This window comes from Anopheles stephensi, chromosome 2 (genome assembly GCF_013141755.1).
Source record: "Anopheles stephensi strain Indian chromosome 2, UCI_ANSTEP_V1.0, whole genome shotgun sequence".
Lineage (NCBI taxonomy): Eukaryota > Metazoa > Arthropoda > Insecta > Diptera > Culicidae > Anopheles > Anopheles stephensi.
The window spans coordinates 90757632-90781009 of record NC_050202.1 but is presented as its reverse complement, the minus strand read 5'-3'; the positions used below and the strand labels follow the sequence as shown (position 1 = coordinate 90781009).

Here is a 23378-nt window from a genome sequence, read left to right as displayed (position 1 = left end):
TATCATCCGAAAGAAAAATGAAGTTTATTAAAAAAAATTGTTTATTAGCATAAATCTGGATAACGAACCTATGCAGCATAAAAACAGCATAACACGCCGGTGTAGACGCACGCCATCTACAGGCGCAAACGTCATCGGTCGGAGCGTCGGCATCGTAAACAACAACAAACGTATAGTGCGCCAAAATGTCGTCCGCCGCAGATAAGCGAGGTACAGCTGGACAAATCATGGAAATTCTCCGGTAAATCGGATACTAATGTGTTCTGCATCCCTTTTCAGAAATCGACGTCATCATAGAGATGATGGAAATCTACATCAACTCGATCCTGTACAAGCGCAAGCTGTATCCGGAGGCAATCTTTCGCATCCGCAAGGCGTACAACATTCCCGTGTACATATCCATCTACAGCGCGCTGAACAATTACATTGCCCAAACGCTGAAAGCTGCCCGTGAGCTCATAAAGACCCGCAAGATGCGTCGTTTGGAGGTGATCATTTTTAAAGAGCAAGAAACTCCCCTCGAAAGTTACGTGTTTGATCTGAACTACAACGGCGTAGCATCGGCGCTAGAGAACGATGAAAACCTGAGCGCGTTCGAGGAGGAGCTACGCAAGTCGTTGCTTTCGCTCGATGCACGGATGAAGGATTTGAAAAAGCTGGGTGAAAGTGCAGATATAAAGTTCAAAATAATGCTACACACGACGAAACTGGCGTACGTGAAGATTGGGAACGATGCCCGCCTGCAGAGCTTTCCGTTTGTGGAGGAAAAGCCAGTGCATGGTGCGGATGAAATGTCCAAAATTGAGCTGCTTCCCGTACTGCAGACATCGTGCGTTGGCGTGAATGTATTCGTCGAGGAGTACAGTGCAGCGTGAGTGGGGGGCGTTGTTGCGTTTGAATAAACGTTTTATTGTACATTGTTTGCGTGTGTTGACGAAGATGAAGATTCAATAAATTGAACGCCTTTTTTGTTGAAGACTGATGTGTAATACGGTTGCAAGGAAGTGAGAACAAGGGTTTGGCCAGCATTTCAGCTTTGGTTCCCGTTTTTCCGTTTCGGAATACAAATTCGCCAGCAGCTACACGATTTGACGAAACCGCGTTTCGAAACTGTATAAACCTTGTGAAGAACTGTCATCCATTTGACAGTTTCGTTTCGTTAAAAACACACGGTCAATGAAAGTTTCGATTAAAAGTAGAATGAGTATAATTCATCTAAATCTATGTTCAAAATTTTAATAAAAAAAAGTCTTGTTATGGGATTTGATTACTGCATCATTAAGATGAATCAAATTTACCTTTAAAATCCAAAAATCGTGATACGATGACGGCCGTTCGAGGTTGTCAAATTGACATTCAAAATGGCGACGGGCGAACAGGATGGCCGAACCGCACTGCTGCCGTTGTGTTCAGATCAACTTCATCTCGCGCAGACACAAAACGCATACGAGAAGCGGGATTTGCTACAACAAAATCAGACTGCGAGCGCATCTGGAATACAAGGAAAAGCTCGTGCCGTCGTACTGCGTGCTGTAGAAGAGTGCAAATGCAGTGAAAGAAACTTAGGTTAGTAGAGTGTATTTGGGTGTTGGAAATGGAAGAAAATTGTTTGTGGTCATCATTGAAGGGTGAATGTGTTTTGTGCGAAGAGGTTGAGAAAGGTTCGCGAAACAGTGCCGTTCTGTGATTCGGATAGGAGGAAGGTATACGCGTGTATTTGCTGGTACGGGTTTCTTTTGCTTGTGTCCCGTGTGTACGCCATTCGATTCGTAAAAGCCTGAAGCAAATCAAGCAAAAAGTGGTATGAAGCAGCATTAAACGAGTGTGTTGTGGCTGCGCCAATTAATTCGCCCAGTTTCCCAATCAAAATGGGTTGCAGAGAAGTGTTCTAAATCGGTGCAAAACAAATGCAAAGCCAAGCGTCTAAATTCCAGTTCACAGCTGACAGCAAAACACGTCCGATTCGCTTTCCAGCCCCAAGGTCATGCCGTTCGCGCTAGCCAGCAGCTAGCTCTGGAAGGCATCCAGCCAGCCAGCTTGTTACGCAGGAAGTTTTGCCCCGTTGCCATCCGGAACAATCAATTGGTGCCCGCGGCCAAAAGTCGGCCATTTTCCCTGGACGGTTTCGCTCTCACCGTCCGTGTGTGCTTTTGCGTACGTGCGTGTTTGTGTGCGTGCGTATAAGGTGTGTCCCACCCCCTCGGTACGGTCCGCGAATCCGTGGCGGAAATGTTGTAAAATGCGTTTTTAATTTGCTACCATTCCCGAATCGTCCACACAATCAGCGGATTAGCCGGTTTAAGCGATGCACAACAATCGACTCCATCACTGACGCGTGTGGAGGAAGTGTTGTGTATGTGTGAGAGTGTGTGTGCGCGCGTTCGGTTGCGTGCGTGCCGTGTTGCCGTGGTTCCGCTGCTGTCAGAAGAAAAAAGCGTGTATGGATGAGTGCGCGCGTGTGTGTGCGTTTGATACGAATGGCAACATAGCAAGCGGCGTTCCGTTCTGTTGCCTTTCCGTTTCTCTGTAGTTGAGCCGCAGCTCCGCATCAGCAACGCATGCTGATTTATGACAACAAACACTACTAGGGCAAGAAGCTTGCTGTGCGTGAGGTCTTTCCCAAAAGCAGGCGCGTGTGTTTGTTTGTGTGCGTGTCTGCAAAAGGATCGAATCGCTCGTTTGGAAGAAAGTGACGGCGAAACGGAAAGCTGAGTTTTAGTTTTCCAATTTGTGAGTCTTGTGGGAAAATTTCCAGTTGAAAGTGTGTAATCGGTGTGTACCATCAGCATCCCACTCTTGCAAGTAAAATAGCCGGTTGGCATGTATGGTTAAGAGTGTGTGTGTGCGTGAGCGAAAAGTTGTCCCCATGTCACACATTTGTAAAAGTTAGTGTAAAAAAAAGTTTCATCATTTTTTGTTCTCTTTTCCTATAACGGGATTTGGTGTCGTAGGTTAAGTGCTTTGTGAAAGTATGTTGCAAGTTTAATCGGCCGGGAAAGGGTGAAAGGCTCTAGGGGCTTTGCATCTTTAATAGAAAGGTCCTCCCTGTGTTCTGAAACAGCGTGTGTGGCGGCCAAGGTCGGGTGGCAAAGAAAGGAAAGGTCGTATAGGTTATTTTGTGGAGAGGTTTTGATTAAGTAAGTGAGAAGTGAATGCAACAAAAGTGGAGGTATCATTGCATTCTAAATATCATTGCAGTCAGGCACAGTTGAATGTCTCATGGCAGCATCGGCAGGCAACATGGAAACCGACGATCTTAGTGATACAATGAACGATTTTCTCCCGCTGTTGCCGGAAAACATCAAGCAGGAGCTGTTTGATGCCACCGATAAGGGGAACCTGTGCGACAGCGTTGAAAATAAGGTAAAGTATTGCAGACCTTCCATCATTCTTCCATTAACTTACCCTATTACAACTTTTTTAGCATCGTGTGCAGCTAGTCTTGGCCTACTTTGTATAACTATGCGTTGAATAACGCCTTTCCTATCCAGACCAGGCTAGCTTGTTCTTAAGGTGTTCGTTCATTCACATGTTGGCTATCATTCACGTATAACAACAATTGTTTGAGCCGCTAACCGTTGTTTAAACATTTTTCGGTGGAATTATTTAATTATGAACCATTTTTGTGGCACAGTGGAATGTGGCGCACATCAAATGGAAAAGAAATGTACTGGATCAAACTGTGTGAAAACATGCATACAATTAATAATGTGAGATACATTTAATGATTAATTAATAAGCTATTATTCCGGGAATTTATTCACAGTCTGGATAAAGCGGTAAAAATTTGTTTTCGTTATTTATTTTGCGATTTTCCGGCAACACTTGCTAGTAACTTTTAATAATGGGAGATAAATGTGAATGCAGTGCAACGATTTATTTTCTTCTTTGTGGTTGAAAAAGAGAGAAAAACAATTTTTAGCGTGGAAACAAGCAATGACCGAAAACAAAATGAAGATAATTTATACTGTCTCTTTTGTGTTACTCTTCCTGGCCGGGGGGCATAATGGTGCGCTTGACAATTTTTGGAAACCTGCTCAAAAGTGTCTGTCTAATGGGATGTTCCGAAGCACCCGAAAAAGTGTGCAGGAAAATAATTAAATTACAAAATTTCGATGAAGCGTGTTCAAGGCATCACTCACGTTCATTTCATTACCGCTTCAAAAATTCAATTATCTTGCGCTATGTTTCCTTAATTGAACTGCTCTGTGTAATGTTACGGTGTATAACAAACTATTTTACCTTAAATGTTAAAATATTCTCCTTATCGAAGCATTTAGATTGTTTTGTGTCGCGTATCAGCTTTCCATCGTTCCTCAGTGGAGGCGCCCAGTCTTAGATTGGGAGTGGAAAAATTGAAGCCATACAATGGATCGTTAAACCTCTAACAAAAGAAAAAATGATGCAAAATCTTGTTCCGTCGATTCAATTCTAAGAAAGCCTCAAATTAAACTGCTACACTATTAATTTAATAATTGCATAATTAGATGGAAAACAGAGGCAAAAATAGATAAGCTATGTATGTCGCGTTGTCTTTTAAGTGTATCAAATCCTATTTAAATCCTTCTCGTCTTAAATCGAATTACGGAAGCAAGGTATTGTCCTCGTCTAACATCTCCTGAGATTGTGCTACAGGGGAAGAAAAAGTCCAATAATTCCTAATCCTTGTATAGAGAATAAGTAGCATAAGCTATCAAATAGACAGACAGAGTTTCTTATCGTACACACTATGCTGAGCGTTGTTTGGACGGAGAAAAAGGGACTATACTGCCCAACGATTTTCTTTTTTTCTGCTCCTTATTTAACATTCCTCCCTCGGTACAAAAGCGGGTCTCTCCCTGCACGTCATGTCTCACGCTCTCTTGACCTCGTTGTTTTTCCTCGCCAAGAAATGGACCAACAACCCCCTGAAGCAAACATAAGAGAAGGCATGGCGTAAAACACACCAACGCCCTCTCCACCAGCAGAGCACGTGTGATGTTGGAATGTTGGAAAGGAAGGAAACATTTTTGTGTACAGAGAGGAGGTGTCTCGAGCCGCAGACGGGAGCAATAATAGTAAAAGCACGCGATTCCGGACGGTGCGCACCACGACTGCTGCTACGGCGACTGCTGTTACACACTCGTGTGCTGGTGACATTGTCATCGTCAGCTGATCGGCCGGCCGCAGCAACCTTGAAAACCCCTCCGGCGGGACTCATTATACGGTGTTCTTGGCCAAGTAGAAATCAGATGTTGGTGGGATGTTGTGTTGGAGATGATTGGCTGGATCCAGTTTTGTTTTGCTTTGGAATTGTTCCTTTCACGGGGAGCATTATTTGGGTTTTTATGTTACCGTTTGGTTGGAAACTCCGCGGGAAGTTGTTGGTACAAGTTTAAATTATTATATTATGGTTATTATGACAGAACTTTCTGAATAAACTCTCGTCAAATTAGTTGGTGGAAGTTTCAAACACATTTCTAGGATATCCTAAAATATCTCTACACCCTTGAAATTTTATTCAGCGAAAATGGTATAGCCGTATGTCTACTTTAATGTAACGAACGAAAAGAACAACATTTTCTATACCGATGAGAGATTTGGTAAATCTGCCATAGAAATGTGCACTTCCTTCCACTCCCTGTCTTCGGGACGTTCTCTAACTATTCCGAATGGCGTGAATTCAACCAAAGCAGCGTATATGAATTTTCCAAATTAATTTATTTCGTGGAGTACAAACGAAATCGAAATTTTCGCAATTCGGCTTGGCGTGTCGTGTCTGTAAGGCAGGGTGTTGTTAGCGATTCGTGAGATGTAAAATATTTTGAATTTCTTTCTTAGCCCGAATCGGAGGAATAGCGTGTGCATTCATGAATGAAAAACAGAGAAAATGTATTACTCTTACAATTGATTTATTCGCGTTTAATTTTGCTGGAATTGAAAATAATTTCTTGTATAGTATTCACTGCCACTTTAATGCAGAATATTTCTAGAAAACGAGCAAACTTACGGAGCAGTTTTTAATTAGCGCTCGATTAATTGTCTGCTGCAATCCTTCTTTCGCTCACACAGGTGATAAATGGTTTAAAAAATTAACACCTCAAGAGCCGTGCTGTGCTGTTCGGTCTGTTGTACTGGTTTTGTTTGTGTGTTTTCAGTCTAGTCAAGAATCCGGTTTCTAGAAGTGTTGTTTGGGATTTGTGGCGCAACCCTTTGAGTTTGCAAAACAAACCACCCAATCAAGCGTGAAACAATCGACCTGACATTGATCAATAGATTTGCAAAATGGGTTTCATTATCGAACGTCAGACGGGGAAGAGCATTAGGGCAAACCCTAGACGGGATTTGTTTTTTATTTCTTTTTGGATATCTGGAACCCGTTCTGGAACAATAAGCGCGGTTCCAAGCCAGATCATGAATAAAATATTCATGCACAAAATATGCATGAGATATGCAGCTCGCTCGCTGGTCGTTTGCAATGCACATTATTGCTGCGAAATGAACGCGGTAGTTGGGGACTGATTTTTGGCTGCTTAACGATGCATAAACAGTTTTGTTTTGTTCGTAAATTGCTGTGAACGCACGGGCGAAAATAAAGCATCATGCAAGCTTGGGGAGCTTTGATTTTGAACATTCGATTCGTTCAAATAATTGCGAAAATGTTGGCAATAGCGCCGCAATGCCTGTTTTGCTGTAATTTGTGTCCATTCTCGAGACTGACAATTTGCACGAACATTCTCGCAGCGAGCTTAACGAGCTGTTTTCAGTGGAAAGTATCGGACGATTGTAAAAAAAAACCGGTGAAGAACACACATCTATAAACGACCAATTCGTATGCAGCATCACGAAACCAACATTCCACCGATGCTTCACATAAACGTCTACGGGAATGGCATGACGTTATTTTTTAACGATATTACCGTCAACCAACCAACCAACCAGCTCCTCCCATCTTCGCTGGTTCATTGTTGCGCTTCGATATCTCGCTTCCATCTTGGCGTTGCTCACCGGGAACATATTGGCTTACCTTTTATTCCTTACATTTGCCAGATAGACGGCAGATAGATCGATAGATGTGTGTGTGTGTGTGTGGAGAGGAAAATTGATCACCAAAGGATCAGTGGCTAGCTCTCTTGCATGGTATCAGTCTCGTTGGGCAGCCATATCGGTATAATGTCCCATTTCCCATTTCCCTAATCCGATGACCGAAACGGAGATGAGACTTTCTAGTAATGTCATCTTATTTTATGTGTTTAATTCCATTCAAATAATATTCCACCCACGGGACAAATGTTCTATCTGCGAGTGCATTTATTAATTTAATATAATTTCCATAAAGTTTCGTTTCGCATTAATATAATCAAAATATATGCTGTGGATGTATTAAAATAGGAATTTAAAAAAAAACGCCACATTAAAATGCGCATGCGAGCCGCCTCGGCAGTGTCCCTTTTGTCAGTATTTATAAAGCATCAACACAAAATACCGGCGAAAATCCTTTCGAGCACAGGCACAGGGATGGCGGGAGCTTTCTGGGGGGTTCGCCGGTTCGTTAGCGCGGTCCACCGTTATGCGTGTGCCGGGTCCTTCTGTTCGACGGTCCATTTCAGCTGGCATATAAAACGATAACATTCCAAATTAAAATATACCGCTCTGCAGACGTAATATCGTTAGCATAACATTCATTCAACGCGAATGAGTCCCGTTCGGGTTTGGTTCTGGGGTTTCGTGTGCCACCGGCCACACTTATGTGGAGCCAGCCGCCGAACGAAAAAAAGGGAAGGGATTATTTTTTTTTTGCTCATTGCAAAAACTCCCCAAATAGTCAAAACGAGAGCACATGCATGCAGCGTATGAGCGTAAGTGTATGTATGGGTATGGTAAATTGGTACCGTAAAGAGGCACATTTGAGGTAGCGAATAATGCTTTCCGCATGCATAAATTACCAAAAATGTGATCAATGGGATTTCGTTAGTGTGTTTGTAAATGCAGCATAAAAGAGGCCATTACCAAAAAAAAAAAAAACAATGCTCCCTTCGTAATGGTAACGAGTATTGCACATTAGTTTGCGGAGAAGGATACCCCAAAAAAAGGTCGGAAAAAGAAGAGTACACGTACATACTTACAAACGACGATCAAACAAGGATAGGAAATAACTATTTTTGTACTTATCGGGCTCTATACATTCTACGCGGTCTTGAATTGCTGCAGAAGTCTCGGGTACTGCTCACGGTTCAGCGGCGTTGCCTTACAATCCATTGACCAATATTCGTCTACGCCCATCGTCAAGTCAATGAGGTTTGGCGAGTCTAATTCGCTGTATAGCAGTGAGACCGTCAATGCCGTTTCACAGAGATGGAGTCCGAATTCCTTCATATATTCCTCATATTCCTCTAGAATAAGTCTGAGAGGAATTAGTCAGTTTTAGTCCGAGTAAATGTCTCAGAGGAGTATGTGAGACGTACTAGAAATGTTAATATAGCCCCAGCTTTGCTCATCGCGTTAGATGATTTAAGTGAAGAAGTCACCTTGCATCCTTGTGCGTAGATTTGGACGATTTCAAAGGCGCCATCACCTACCCAAGATTGGCTGACTATCCAGATAAGAAGGTCATTAATAGTCGTCTCGAGGTTGTAGAGCCTAAAAGGAATCTCCAAAAGTTTTGTGTAGATGCTCGGTTGTTTTTCTACATCTGGATTGACTTATTCAGAGTGATCCTCGATGTTTCGACCTCCGAGATTTGGTTGTCCAGGATGAATAGAAAAAATAGGCAAGTCGATTTTCTTCACGTAGACCCCCGATAGTAGAACCTGACCCGGAGAGTTTTTCTCGATCATCTTGAAGACTTTCCGTTTCGCAATTCTCGCTAATGATTTTCAACTTCTTGTACACGATATTTAAATCCTAAATACTCTTGATCTTGATCATATCCCTTCTTGTACATTAGGGTCCAATCACAAGCCATCGATTCGCTAACCCATACCCCGGTAATACTTTTATGAATTTATTTTCCCTGTGCCACACCGCCATTCCACATGAAATTAGCATATATAAATTGTACCTGTTTTCATAAGCAAACAGTCGTATGCTTGTTTTTATACCTATCATAAGGCAGATACCTTCCCGAACGTTCAGGACACAGCAATCAAGATCGTAAAAAAATCGAACCCGTTCTTTGCGGCGTGTTTGTGTGTTAGGAACAGCCCGTGGTCACAGGTTTCAGGAGAATCGTTGAAACTTCCCATTTGATTTAGCGTATCGATAATAAAACCGAAACTAGTTTGATTACGATGCACGGTACATTAAACAGCGTTGCTTAATCTAAAGCTGGATTTACTGTCCGGAAATGGCAGATTAATGTACGTATAATTTATAGTTAATTAATTTCGAATCGAAAATTTAATGCTGGTTCAATTTCAATATATTTATGAATGTCGTAAAATATTTGTCCATTTTGCTTTAATGACTTGCGAAAAACGAAAGGCGATTAATTGAAGTTTACCAGTAAGCAGCATTGAATGTGTCGTTTCTGCAAAGTTTGTAATGAATGGTAAATAGTTACATTACCTTCAAAAAACAAATATTATAACAAAATAGCTTACGCTTTTGATGATGGGCTTCGAGCATAAAATGAATGTTTATCTCAATTGTTTACCTTTCATTTAACAGCACGATACACAGCAAACAGGCCTGACTGGCTCTCGTACCAGCTTCTCAGGTGTTGTGAGTGTCCACCGGTGCAACTGTGCCACGCTTTTCTGTGTCATGGTAATCCTTTTTCGACGTTATTACAGTCCCCTTTTTACGCTTGCTCCTCTTGTAACTGCTGCTAACCTGGGCGGGAGCAACAGCTGCTCGTTTTCCCGTAGTAAGCCTTAATGGGCATCAGCATTACGCTAACTGCAACAACAACGCCGTCAACAGTGTGTGTCGTTGTTTTGCGCAGCGCGCCTTCGATGTATCTGTCGAACAAATGTAAAGCCGGTGGTGTTGACCTGCCTGTGTAAAGGTAGGAGCACAAGGAAGCTGAAACAAGTGGACCGGGAAACCGATTATTAATGGATCATTGATAGTAGCGGTGGAATGTTTGTTGTAGTGTCGCTACGGACGCTTTTGTCTGCAGTTTGGTAGACATTTTGCTGTAATTTTTATACTACATTACCCAAATGGGCCCAGCGGCAATGGGGAAATGGGGATTGGGCGCAGGATGGTCTACCATTAGTTCCTCATTTTAGGTGCCTCTTATAGAGGAATGTTCTGAAGCAGTTCTGATTAGTTTTTGATGTAACGTTTGCATTGAAATAGATATCCAATTTTGAAGGATGCCATAGAGAAATGTAGAGTAGAGTTTTCCTTCCAATTAAATCCCTTCTCCATAGTCCAGCTTTCTTGTCGAGTACATCACTCACACGCTTCACACGGCAGTAGTAGAGGAGCTTTCTGATTGAATTTAATTTATTTTCCAAAAAAAGAAAAATGTCCCTCAGCAGTCCACCGTAGCCGAGCTTCTGGTAGATTAATGGATAGCATTGAACGCGGCAAATCAATCATTGTCAGAGAGTATAAGAGCTATGCAAAAAAATGAACGCCAACCCGCTGGAACAGAACGGTGGGTCGGAGCCAAAAGGCTTGCCGGGGGGATAGTGTGCCCGATGCTAAATTACGCTCCATCATTCTATCAATCATGCTGCTGCTGCTGCTGCTGTGTGTTGCAGGCACAAAATAATGCTGATAGATGACGGTGTGTGCAGCAAAGGACCGCCAGCTGATCAGCACATGGATGCCAATTTTCGTTAGCTTCTAAATTTTTAACAAAACCAAGGATACGGAGGAGACTTTACCGAAAGCTCCAGCTCAACTCCAGCTACACTAAACAAAATTTCACACATTGTTTCTTTGTTCACCACTGTTACAGCTAGCGTTCTTATCGATATTCCAGAATAATCAAATGACCCAAACCATGACCTCAATTTAAAATAATTGATAAAAGTTGCTACAGCGCACTCCCTTTTTTGTGCGTTAATTTATGTCGGGTAGGTTATCGAGAGGTTACTGTCAATTTTTAGTACTAAATTTTATGTGTTTTAAAGATTTATGTGCTGCGATTTACAACGGTGGTTGGTGTTCAAAGCATTCCCTGCATTAATGTCCTGGAATTCTCATACTTTTTCGAGCGTATTAAAAAATTTGTTTCCGGATGCATGAAACTGTTATAGATAGGAAGTCTAAAAGACTGTGTCCGTCCGTTTTACAGTCCGTAACTGTAAAAAGATGTGTGTCCGATTCCTATATTCAAGAGCTATTCTACAACAATACTGCCACATCTTCCTGGACGACCTTATGGTATTTAGCTAAGCTCCCATAGAGGATTGTGAGTTGCCTCAACTGATGACACTTCATGTGGAGGTGATAGACGATTTCGATTTAGTGGTGGACGATGAGTTTTGTAATCCAATGTCTATCGTTGTCCAGGATAATCTTTAAGCATTAGACGGATGCACTGGTGCCTGAGCTTTAATCTTCACAACGTTGAAACCACCTCATATTTCTTCAACAGTTTCCGCTAGATTTTGTCGAAATCTGTCTCATTATTGAAGTCCTTGTAAACCTAGAAACGGTTACTTCCCATCAGTTTTGGATATAAGAGCTCAAAATCAATTGATAGATAACTCAGCAATATTTTCTCTTCTTCTTCTCCTTGGCACTACACAAACCTCGAGAGGTCTCGGACTGCCATTCCTGGCTTTCTGTTGCTTAGTTTTACCCGTAGCAAAGTAGTCAGCCCTACATTACGGGGAGGCGCGGTCTGGATGGGATTTGAACTTCGGTCCTGCCGTGTGAAGACTGGCGCCGTCGACGTTAGAATCGTTAGAATTAGTCTATATTTTAAGTTACAAGCGTTACTTGGAGATTTTTTTATGATATGTTAGTCATGTCATAAGAAAAACGCCAGACAATGTAAATAGGAAGCGTTTTTGGGCAACCCGTTAGAACGTTAAAGCCTTTTTAGTTTTGTGCAGTAATCCAAATTGTACATTTAAACTATTTCTATAACCAATTTAAACGCATTTGGCAACAGACATTTAGACAGTTAAACTCGGAGCAACGATGATTTGCTGATGCTGCGGATAAGACCCGGGGAGCTTCTCTGCTGCTCACTTCAACTTCCCAACAGCGTCAATAGGGCTTTCTGATTGTTTGAAGCCCGCAAGCCGTAAAGAAAACTGCTTGCTGCTGATTTGACAATGAAGCAAAAAGTTCGGCCGGTTTGATAAGCGAATTGTGTTATCTTCACCGGAAACCCGTGAAAAAAAGGTTCACTTTCCGCTTTCCGGTCTTTCTTCCCTTTCGATAGTGTTGTGCTTTCCGGCCAAAGTTTTCTCGGAAACATTTTATCATAACGTGGAACTGCTTTCGCTATTCATTACTGCGGCTGGGAACTCAATTGTTGGCATTTTTTTTGGTAATCTTTGTAAGGGTTTTTTTGACTATATTCTACAAATGTCGTCCTTTAACATGCTAGGTTCTATTTACGTGTAGTGCTTTGCTAGGCGCACCATGTGAAGGATCTCTTAAATATCGATGGTTGAAATATCGTTGAAGTTGAAGAATCGAAGCAAAAGAGCTCGACCGGGATCTTGAAATTCGTTGGCTTAGATTATTCTCCTGGCCAAGTGCTGCTGCTGTTGCTGCTTCTGCGCTGTTGTGTTCGGTGCTATGTTTAGGCTTTGCGTAAGTTTATCGTCTTTCGTTTCGTACTCAAGCCGCGAAGCTTGAGTTTTCAAGTGTTGAGCCGTTCAAGTGATTCACGTGAAGTAAAGCAAACGCACTTGAGGGAGCCAGCCTGGTGGTGTTGGTGGTCGCTCCAAATACTCACGACCGGATGCTATTGGATTGTGTTTTATGTTTTTTGTCCGTCAACTTATTGCACAATGGAAACTTAGTCAGGTCAGGTTACTGATCTGGACTTTATGGCACGGCTTTGCGATGTCTTAAAGTAATGCTTTCTGTCTTCGCCCAGCGAATTAGCTGCTTAAATCACAACTCCAGCCAAGCTTATTTTAAATGTCTCGGAATAGGACCAGTTTTTAAGGTTTATGCTCGGGAAGTAAGATTGTGTTTTATGGTGGTTATATAAAATATTGCACCTAGTTGTGATCGTCGTAGAGGAGTAGCGGACAAGATTTTTTACAATTTTTTTAACGATATCCCAGCTCGATCCTCGTCACACTGTTTTCGATGCCTCCAATGTTTGCTCAGCTTCGATTAGATCCTCCACACCTCTGAATGTGGTCAGCCCCATGATGTTCGGGGACGGTGACGCTGCTGCTGGCTAGCTCCAAAGCAACCGGGGACAACAACACGGAACTGGTTAATTAAATTTATGTTTTTACTACCCGTCAACTGCCTTTTGCTTCCGGCGTGTGTTTGAGGATATTTTTTTTTTGCTACATCATCCGCCATCCGAAATCAATCCCCTTCGCCCGGTCGAAATACTGTTTATACAATATTAATTAATGTTTGGATTACCTTCGAAAATAATTAATTTTATTTTATGTCCGTTGTTTTATTACAGGTAAGATCCTATCTCGAAACCGCCGTTGAAAACGAGGGGACCCAATTTGCAGAATCGATATGACGATCGGCTTTTAGTAAGTAAACATGCTGCAGTACTTGCACCTTTTCCATTGGACAACATTTAACCGCTACTGTCAGATGTTCCACCGAAAAAGAAAATCCCTTGCATTTGCCGTTGGAAACTCTCACATTTCGCTTTAATTTCTGATTTTTTAGTCAGCGGTGCTAAAAATACACTCAACAGGTCAAAGTCATCAAAGCACTGTAGCAGAGTGGGGGGGAAAAAAAGCAAAACCAGCAAACTTCCTTGCCAGAAGCGAAGATTGCGTTTTTGACGCGTTGCTGCTTCTTTTTTGTTCTTATTTTTCCCCTTCATATTGCTTTCGAAAAGGAGAATGACCGTGTGTAATGGGGTGGTTTATTTTTTTCACGGCGAGCTTGTGCTTGTGCGTTCGTTTTTTTACAACTGTCGTTTATAAGTGTTGAAACGTACGTAAGAAAAACCGCGTGTATTAAGTTTGAAATGAAATAGTAATAACTTTGAGTTAATGGGTTTCTTTTCCTGCTACAGTGAGATTGGTTTTGCTTTTAAAAAAACAGTTTATGCGGTTTTTATTTGTTTCTGCTTTATTACGACGACGATCGTATCGTATCGATGGTATGGTGCACAGATTAGGGAAGAATTTAATTGTATAATTCTCAGAAATTGTTTTTAATGGCTCGATGCTTCAAAGCTAAAGCTATTATAGAATAAAAAATACAGTCGTAAACTGCGCTTGATAATATAGTTCATGGGTACAAAATTACACAAAGAAAACCCACCCTGACGTTTTACAGGGGTTTCTATATGAAATGTAATATTCGTCAATACATTTATTTTTCACGTTTGTTTGCTTCTTAAGCGTATTTTGAGATTTTGCTCCCAGTTTTGGTGATTTTCCGTTTGTAGCGAGGAATATGTTTGGTCCCAAACACACATTCTTTTAGCTAAACATTTACCCCTTTTTCTGAGGATTCTTCTGAGGACCGTTTTCAATCATTCTGTGAGGATCGAATGATCGAAGCGGAACGTCGAAAGTGTTGGTAATAGGCGAACAAATTATTTTTATGACGCTCTCCTAGCTAATTACTGCAAGGTTGATCGCGAAGTCTGTGGCATTTTTTTTTTAAACTCAGTCCATCAGAAGCAGAACAGGAATCAATTGGTCTTTAAAGGATTACTCAATTATTATGATGCTCAAAATAGATTGAAAACTGGTCCTTGAACATTAAGAGTCATTAATAATTTTGAAATGTGATAGATCCTTTCGCTTTACAGGGAAACCCCTGCACTTTCAAAATGTTGTTTTTCCGCACGAAAACCACCGAACCATGGCTGAAAGAAAACTTCATGAGAGCGCGTTGCCATGCCACTCACCCAAGGAAAACGTGGCAACGTTGCAAAAATGTCCGACGGTCGCTTCTTCAGACCGAGCGAGCTTCTCGAAACGATCCGAAGAGAGGCGAAGAGGATGGATCAGATTTAAACGCAATCTAAAGTCAATCACAACAAAAACTTCATTGTGCAGTGGTGGAAGCAGAAAAAGACGACACAAATCGGGGGAAGAATAGGGTGGAAATCGCCAGCAGAAGGGAGTTTAACTAAAAGTTTTGATCAGCAGAGAGCCGTGGCGCCGTGTGACATACGCCGTTGAGAGGAAAATCTGATTTATAGAGGAAATGGGGGATTTTCTTTTCGGTTTGTTTGTTTATTTTCATTTTCTTTGCGCCAGAGACCATGTTGGAGGGTGAGAGGGTATGCGCAGATGGTCTCGAATACTTCATCACCATGTTACAACGTTGCCATGATTTGAGTGGTTTGCTTTCTCACTCTCTCTCTCTCTCTCTCGCTCGCTCGCTCCCTTTCACGTTGTTTATGGGATTTCTCTTTATTGCGCCTCTTCACGATAGCTGTCAAGTGCTTGTAAAGCCGCAAGAGTCCAATGTGTCTTGTTTTTAAATCGTTTTTTTTATTTTATGTAACATTATAAAGATTTTATCTTTAAAACCTCTAGATGACTTTATTAATTTAAAAAAATCTACAGAATATTTTAAGCTTTTATCAGTGATCTTCCTTTGATCATTTTTAATGTAATTTTTTTCCAATTTGAAAATCAAACTTCTAAACCCTTCCCAGCCCTCGATTCTACCGCTGGTCGTGGTACCGTTGTTTGCTTAGTGAAAACAACGGATAAGAAACACAGTGCGCAAGAAAATACCAAACCGAAAATCTCACCAAACTTTCCTACAACAATCCCGCCCGGACATTCAGGTTGCTTCCCTTCGATGTAGTGGAACGTCGGTAGGTGGTGGTGAACGCGTAATTAACAGTGCCCCCGAGCGCTGGTCGGTGTGCTGCCCCATACAATTTGCTGAATAATGGGGAAAACGACCGTTACCGGGCACACCAAAACTGGGCACAGCAGCAGCAGCAGCACACATTTCCAGCAAGAAGCAGCAGGGGGAACGGATGGACAGAAGCGATGAACAGGAGGAACAAAAAGACTAAAGCCCAGAGTGTTCGAACGGTGTTGCTGGAGCTGTCCAACAGACAGCAGCAGCGTTGTAGCGTTGGTAGTGGTGCTGAGTCAGCGAACCACGACCACCACGTTTTAAAGAAAAATACAGCAAATATTTAGAAAAAGAAGAATCACTCCTCCCTCCCCCCCAGACCCTTTTCGTCCCATGAAACTCCCCGGAAAGGCATCAGCGGACCACCATTTCCACCTTCTCTTTGGGGAGTTTTGTGCACCCGTCAGCATGTGGTCTTCTCCACTACCTCGCTGGTTCACGTTTCAGGAGGAAAGGAACGATAATGCAATAAAAAATCAGCTTAACGAATTCATTTCCGTGCGCCTCCCCCCGGGGTGACTGAATCGCTGTGTGTCCCGAAGCTGTCTAAACTTCACGCGCGCGTGGGCCTCTCCGATTTTGCACTGTTGCCATATTTTTAAGCCACCCCTAGCGAATGGGAAAGGCTGTGCTTTTTGTAGGAGCTTTTTTAAGTGGTTTTGTGCTTTGCTTCCCTGGCCTCTCTTGCTCCCACGTTACGTTACCTTGCGGCGGGAAGTATCGGGTTTTGAAAGTCTGTGGCATACTTTCGGAAAGCCCCCCAAAAAAAGAGAATGGAATGTGACTGCTTCGTGGGCCAACGGCTCAGACTTGGCAACGTTGTGCTTTGTCGAACTGAGTGTCGTCACGATTCTTTGAAGTTTTTTTTTTCTCGGAACGGGGGATGATGGGCGCTCCTCCTAGGGGGTGTGATGTGTACGTGCTTGAAACGATTTTTGAAGCTTTCCCATTATTCCAAGGACCCGCGGGATTCGACCTCGCGTGTGAAGTTAGCGTAGTGCAAGGGGTGGTCCTCAGGGGAAGATTGAATGTGATTGGACTGGGATGTCGGGGCACGTTCGCTGTCCGAAACTACTTCTGCCAATCATGTATTTTGATATGAATTCGGACCAAGTTTATAGCCGTATGGGGTTCTTGATGGTGATGTACCTTTTTGAAGGTCAACTTTTGACGGATTGAGTTTGTTTTTTTTTAAGCATTATTAATATTTATTCTACAGTTTACTACTAGATCAACATTCATTATACTTTTTGCTCCTTACTTCGAGATGATTGCAGATTTCAACATATTTTTCTTAATAATTTGGAGTAATCAAGTTTGTGTTTTACTTCATAGTTTTTCTTTTTAATGTGTTTGTGTTTTGTTCGAATCCATGGAAATCAGCTTATATTTCGTATCTAGTTCCGGTTCTTTTTTGTTTTGTTTTCTTTTTCGTTTTCTTCTCTTTATTTTACCATTTTCTTTATTCTTTTTAAATTATAAAGTTATTACTTGTTTAATATTATGAATTTAACATTTTTCTCGTTGTTGTTTTATTCACATAGAATAACCTGGTCTGGCCGTATTGCAATTTTTCGCGTTTTTTTGCGTTTTTTTATCATTGATTTTCTAATTCACTAAACCAATCAGCTCTATTTTTATTTAACTCTATTTTATTTTAAACTAAGCACTTGTTATATTATTTTTGATTCATTGTTTAAAGTTTTTTATTTTTAAAGTCTATTTTTTATATTTTTCTTCATATCGATGAGCTTTCTTAACGATTAGATTATACCAGGTAGAGTTAATTTTATGAACTCTCTATCTGTTTGTCTTACTTTTATAATACTTCTGGAAAGTGCTTTTATGAAATCGAAGAAATATTATAATCTAAAAAACAAGTCGAACATTCAACAAGAGAAAACGAATCACTTATAATTTGAATGTTAGCTCAAGTTGAGCACAAAACATAGCCAAAAATCAGACATCCTGTTTCGCCACCTCAGAAATCTATAAAATCATCCTCGTTTCCCTCCCCGCCCGTTCGTTGCCCTGCCCGCCACTGCTGCGCTCAGTCCACTGGGAGATGATTTATAAGTGGTGTGTTGTAAAACCGACAGCACACTTTTTGCCCCTTTTACTCTCTCTGCTGATGATGACCTTTTATCTACATAAAAATGGTGATGGTGCTGCGTTACTGCGGCGCTGTTGCTGCAGGATCGCGCGGCGATGTAGCCGGGCATTGCTCAATCATCGCCGTTTCCTTTTTCCTGTTTTATTTCTCTCCCTTCGTTTATGTGTGTGTGTGTGCGTTTTTTGTGTGTGTATAATACATGACGCGTACAGCGTGCCATACAGTGTGCTACGCATCAGTAAACTGCGCGTCGGGTTCTCCGTTTTCGGACCTCATGCTGCGATGATGATATGAATGGGAGGTTTCAGTGAAATCTGGCAACGTCGCACCGCACGGTTGATTGTCGTTGGGTGTGCGATTTTTGTCCATTTTTGTACGTCACGGTGGTCGTGGTGTGTACGCAGATCAATTCCATTCAGAAGCTGTGTGGTGTGTCGCGTGCTGTGCGATACTCTGCTTATGGGTTGTTTAGCGTGAGTATTCATGCGCAAGCATCTTTGCTTCCAATTAACCATTAACTCACTCTCTACCCCGTGGGTTACGCTGTTCTGCTTGCTGATATGTTGACGCGCATCGTTACACCTTCCCGTGTGAGTCTGTGCGCAACGCCATTATGCTCAGCTTTCCACCACCGAACTCGATCCGACGGACACGGTTTGTTCTTTCCGAGTGCCGAATGCGCTGTTGCCACGTCGTACTCTACCACGACAGTTCTTTCACGCGCGAAAACGTACGACAAAACAGAAAAGCCAACTAGCGGTGACCGTTTCACGTTACTCCGAAAGGTTTCCTCCCGGCTAGCAAAAGGGCAAAGGGCCCCTTCAACGCACGGGGTTGCTCTGTACGGTCGAGAGACACACGCAGCTGCTATCGTTTTCCCGACGCTTTTGTTTTTTCGATTCGTCGGTCGTGTTTTGTTTTTTTCTGTTTTCTTCTTGGCGTCTTCTGGCTGTGGCAGCTGAAAGGAAAATTATTACTGCGGTTAGGTTGTAGTCTGGATGGAGGCGCGTCAGGCAATGGCAGATGGCCGCATGCTGTGTTTAACCGCAGCGGTGGTCTGGAGGAATTTTTTAAGTGTATGTTTAAACACCTCTTCGAAAAAGCTTTCGTCCTAAACGATAATATTAAACAGAAAGGATGACAGTTTGTCATGAGTTTCTTTTTTACTGAGATTAAGATAATAAAACACGTTGGAAACCATTTTAAATAACAATAAGCCGATAGGGTAGGGTGACCGAGGATCGGATATCGTTTCTTCTACCTAGAACTGATAAGCCCTCTGGTACTGTGGAAGCTAGTAATGGCAAACCAATATCTCTCGAGATTTTACAGAGTCAAAGGAGGAAAAAATATCAATAGTATTCCGTAAATTAATTACATTCGTAGATGTGCTTGTATCATACGACCTAGCCATCGCTGTTTATAAAATAAAAACAAGCCCTTCGATTGGAAGCTGATATGGCAAACCAATCAATTGAAGTTTGATAATTTATCATTATCCTTTCATTGGATTTCAGTTTTAATTGTATAAAATAGTGTCATGACATTGATTGAGATCGAAATAAATTAAACCATCAAAAGCTTTCTACTTAAATTCCCCATAGCTGCTGCTGGACGCCGTATGCGTCAGCGCCATGAACTTGCTTTTGATAAATTCCCCTGAATTGGAAATAACTCTAATTAACATTTACACTCCTGTCCCAAGATAAGCGTTGATTTATGATCAAAGCTACTAATTGGCCAGCTTGCAGCGCTCCGACGTGGACTTACTTCCCCTGATGGCTGATTCCGTGTGCAAGTGTTTTATTAAACCCCATATTTAGGTACAAAGTAAAAACCCATTTCTATTTGGAATTTCCTTCAATCACCCCCCTTCAACCATTCCATTCAGTCCGCCCATGATCATTTCTGGTTCCATATTTATTTGCCGCAGAAAAGACGGTTTCCGTCTCGTGGTGTGTGGTTCAACTATGCTATGCTATCTTGCAAAATTGATGGATTACAATCAATTTATTATGCCAAAGGAAACAAAAATCAAGAAAAAATCTTCGTATGCTTCCTTTTTGCATGCTCACCTGCTTAATTGCATCGTTATTTTGTTCGCCGAAGCACCCTCCTCGTACCAACCCGAGTGGCTTTCCACAGAATATTCATGCCACAGTTTTCCGTATCGCTTGATGTTGCAAAAATGTCACTTGAATGTGCCCACGGGCCACAATTCGTTCCGGCCGGTGCACGGTCTTCCTGCTCGTCCTCCATTCAAACTAAAGCTTGTTAAAAGCAGATTAACTGTGATTGAGTGTAAAAATGCAAATTTTCACATTCCTCTCCGCTGCTCTGCTGCTCAGCATTGTCAGGCTGCCTCATGCATGGTTTGCATAAATTTACATGTTTTGTACCGTTTGATGGTGTCGTTTTAGTTTTTATTTCTTCGCTGTCTGTTGTTGAAAAATCTGCACATTTTACATTTTCAGCTTCGCTGTAATTTAATTTACTTCACCAAACTCCTCCTTTTCTTTACATGCAAAATCGATGTGAACAGTTTTTCTTGTGTGTGTGATTTATTCTAGAACTCTGCTGATGTCATCGGAGCGTCGTAGGGTTCTTTGGCAGTAAAAAACTATAAAATCGCAGGATAGAGAGATATGGTACGAGAGTGTTGTAACGTTTGTAAGCTAAGGCAGCATCTCCATGTTTATCCTATACGGCCCGGCGCTTGGCTCTGTATTTACAACTTTACACTCGGCCGAGACTTACTGCGTTTTTTTGGAGCACAACACTTTATGTTGTGCTTTCGACGCGTTGTTCATAAAAGCAGAATTTATGGATTTGCTTCCTAGCTTCGGTGCAGCGAGGTATACCTTTATCGTGCTCCTTTTCCGTTCGGTCGGAGGGTTACTTAAGGTAACGAAATTCAATTTCTGTTACCAGTGAGCAACCGAACGAGTGGCATGGTGACTGTTGTGCCGGTTCGGTGCCGGGTTATTTACGATGAAAACGTATCCTTGACTGTTTGTGAGAGTTGCTTTGGTGGAAGCGAACGCAGGGATTTATGTAGCTAATATAATATTGCCCTTGGAGTAATGGCGCCTGGCAAAACGTAATGCTAACTGACAGGACGAGCATTAATGTGTTTTAAGATGCTTATTCGCTCGCTCTCACTCTCGCTCAAGGTTTTACGGCAGATTTTATTTTACGATGTGCTGCGATGCGTGAAGATTACCGGGGTTTTATTGGCTAAGTGGTCTAGCGCGTGCACGTGTGTAGATTTATTGTATACAGTTTAAAGTAAACGGAAATTTCTAGCAAATAAATGCTGCAAATCCTCTAAAAGTTTATATATCGTTCGTCCTGCTAATGGTCTGATGGTGCTTTTCTAGCACGCTGAGTAATCCTGCCGGCCCATTTGCGCCATACTCTCCGCGGTGAATTTTCTCATTTCCTCCGGCATGTTGTGCTTTGGCCTAATCCTTTCTCATTATTTCAAATGTATGATGAAGGTGGGGATTAAGCGAATCGTGAAGGAAACAGATTTTGTGAGATTCATGCTAACTCTGCTTTTATCCTGCTGTTATTTTTCATTAACTCGCGCTCGCTCGGTCTGCGTGTCTGGTTGATACGGCGGACGGGACACGAACGAACGGACTGTCGTAGCTGTCTGACATAATTTAATGATCAAGCTAGACATTCGTTATCTCTACCAGACGGTGGTGGAAATAAGCGCACTTCCGAAAGATAATAATGGGATTTGGAAAATTGTTTCATTTTGTACTTTAGATTCGGATTTTTGGAAAAGCGTGAGCTTCGTTTTATAGCACCCACTTGCCCTTTGCGCCCGATTTTATGTCTTCCGTAATATCCGGTTCAATTCAAACATGTAGAGCTTAATATTTTATTTGATGAATAATTTAATGCTAACTAACAACAATCCGGGGGGGAGGAGGGTCTGACCTTCGCTCGCAGTCCCCATGGGGACGTACCAAGCGGGGACTAGCTTTTCTCCGGGCCAACTGGGCCAATTTAAAATGATAGCTTTTGGTGTGCTGCTGCTGCTGCTGCCCCAATCGGGGGGCACGGGAATGAATTATTTATTTACGATACACGGGGAATGAATTATTTATATTTCGCTGGTGAATTTATTTATCCCTGTTGTATTGCGAGAGCTCACAGCAGTTTCGGAATTGCAGTCGTAGAGGTCACAAAAATATGCGTTACTATTCGTAGTACTACGCGGTTTTTGTTGAACTTTCAGCTGAGTGTAAGCAAGCAATGTTTGAAATTATCTGCTTGAGCCGTTATCAAGAGTCCTTTCCGACTCTTACTTAGAATTGAAGAGCAGAAAAGATTTTCCTTTGCATGAAAAGGGGATTTGAACCCAAACCGGGTGTCATACGCTGTTGAGTCGTGCACTATTATAGCGTTCCATGGAAAAACGCATTAGCAAGGCAGAAAATCCTGCACGTATATTACACACCTCATAAATCTTTCCTTCCATGCGCTGGATCATGATAATGTCCCTCCGCTATGCATGGGTGACATGCTGTCATATCACAAATCTTTGTTGCAAATCTAGACGGAAGGGCCTTCGTGCTCAGAAAATCTACTGTGTGTATCGTGCTCTGCGTGTCTTCGAAAGGAGATCTTGTGTAGAGCCGGTGGAACGGTATCCAACGGCGAGAGATTAGTGCTTGATTGATGTGAAATGCTGGTTCTTAGCTACGGGAATTTCAACCTTGATGGGGTGGTTTGGACGAAATTCGGACACCTGTTTAAGGTCCAAAGGGGTTTAAGGACCAAAAAACATACGATCATTTGTCCCTTTTATCCTTCCAGAAGGGGACCTTTTAAAACAGCCCCCGGAATTAAAGAAACCTAGCCCCATTTCGTGCTGAGTTTGACAGTCGTTTGAAGAAGGTTGGCAGCAACGTCTTGTTGCTCGAGTGCCCTGTTGCCAGCTTTGTTTCGCACGATGTCGGAGCTTAAAACGTGGCAACGTTGCAGCACGTCACGGCGATCCTAAATGGGCCGTAACGCGGCACGCACCCATCGGGTGGTGTATTTTATCGTCCCTGTTTTTCACCGCTCAGCAACCCCACCGACGACGAGTGAGCGAAAAGGAACGGAAGCACACACACACACACATCCACACAAAGCCTGTTGGCAATCGTGCGCGCTGCGATCGTTTGTAATATCTTTCAATTTTCAACCCAATATCATTAACATTTCGTTGACGTGGTGTGGTGGGTTGTGTGTGAAAGATTACGACACGTCAAATAACTGCGCCAACGGTTAAGATGCGCACTCGTCAGGTCCCACG

At 42.3% G+C, this 23378-nt stretch overlaps 2 protein-coding genes across 6 annotated transcripts in view; both read left to right on the top strand.

The window, feature by feature from the left end:
• The first annotated feature begins 53 nt into the window (after positions 1-53).
• Positions 54-976, top strand: LOC118505248 (mitotic spindle assembly checkpoint protein MAD2B). Its single transcript, XM_036040801.1, has 2 exons — positions 54-210; positions 280-976. Exons 1-2 carry the CDS (start codon positions 186-188, stop codon positions 873-875), a joined length of 621 nt encoding a protein of 206 aa, XP_035896694.1. The 5' UTR covers positions 54-185; the 3' UTR covers positions 876-976.
• A 430-nt stretch (positions 977-1406) lies between these two features.
• LOC118505152 (E3 ubiquitin-protein ligase TRIM33) overlaps positions 1407-23378 on the top strand; it is a 41241-nt gene continuing 19269 nt past the window's right edge. For 2 of the 5 annotated variants that reach the window (XM_036040536.1, XM_036040532.1), the window contains exons 1-3: positions 1407-1566; positions 2952-3137; positions 3199-3363. In XM_036040536.1, the coding sequence (XP_035896429.1) occupies positions 3220-3363 (144 nt within the window). In that variant the 5' untranslated portion in view covers positions 1407-1566; positions 2952-3137; positions 3199-3219. Of the gene's footprint in view, positions 1567-2285; positions 2773-2951; positions 3138-3198; positions 3364-23378 lie in introns of those variants that run through there. The other 3 variants (XM_036040537.1, XM_036040534.1, XM_036040535.1) reach the window with 3 other exon arrangements.

What these genes read in the sequence shown, in the direction of transcription:
- LOC118505248 (XM_036040801.1), top strand. Translation starts at nt 186, where the DNA reads ATGTCGTCCGCCGCAGATAAGCGAG. An exon ending in GTCCGCCGCAGATAAGCGAG is followed by an intron (nt 211 to 279) that starts GTACAGCTGGAC and finishes ATCCCTTTTCAG; the next exon opens with AAATCGACGTCATCATAGAG.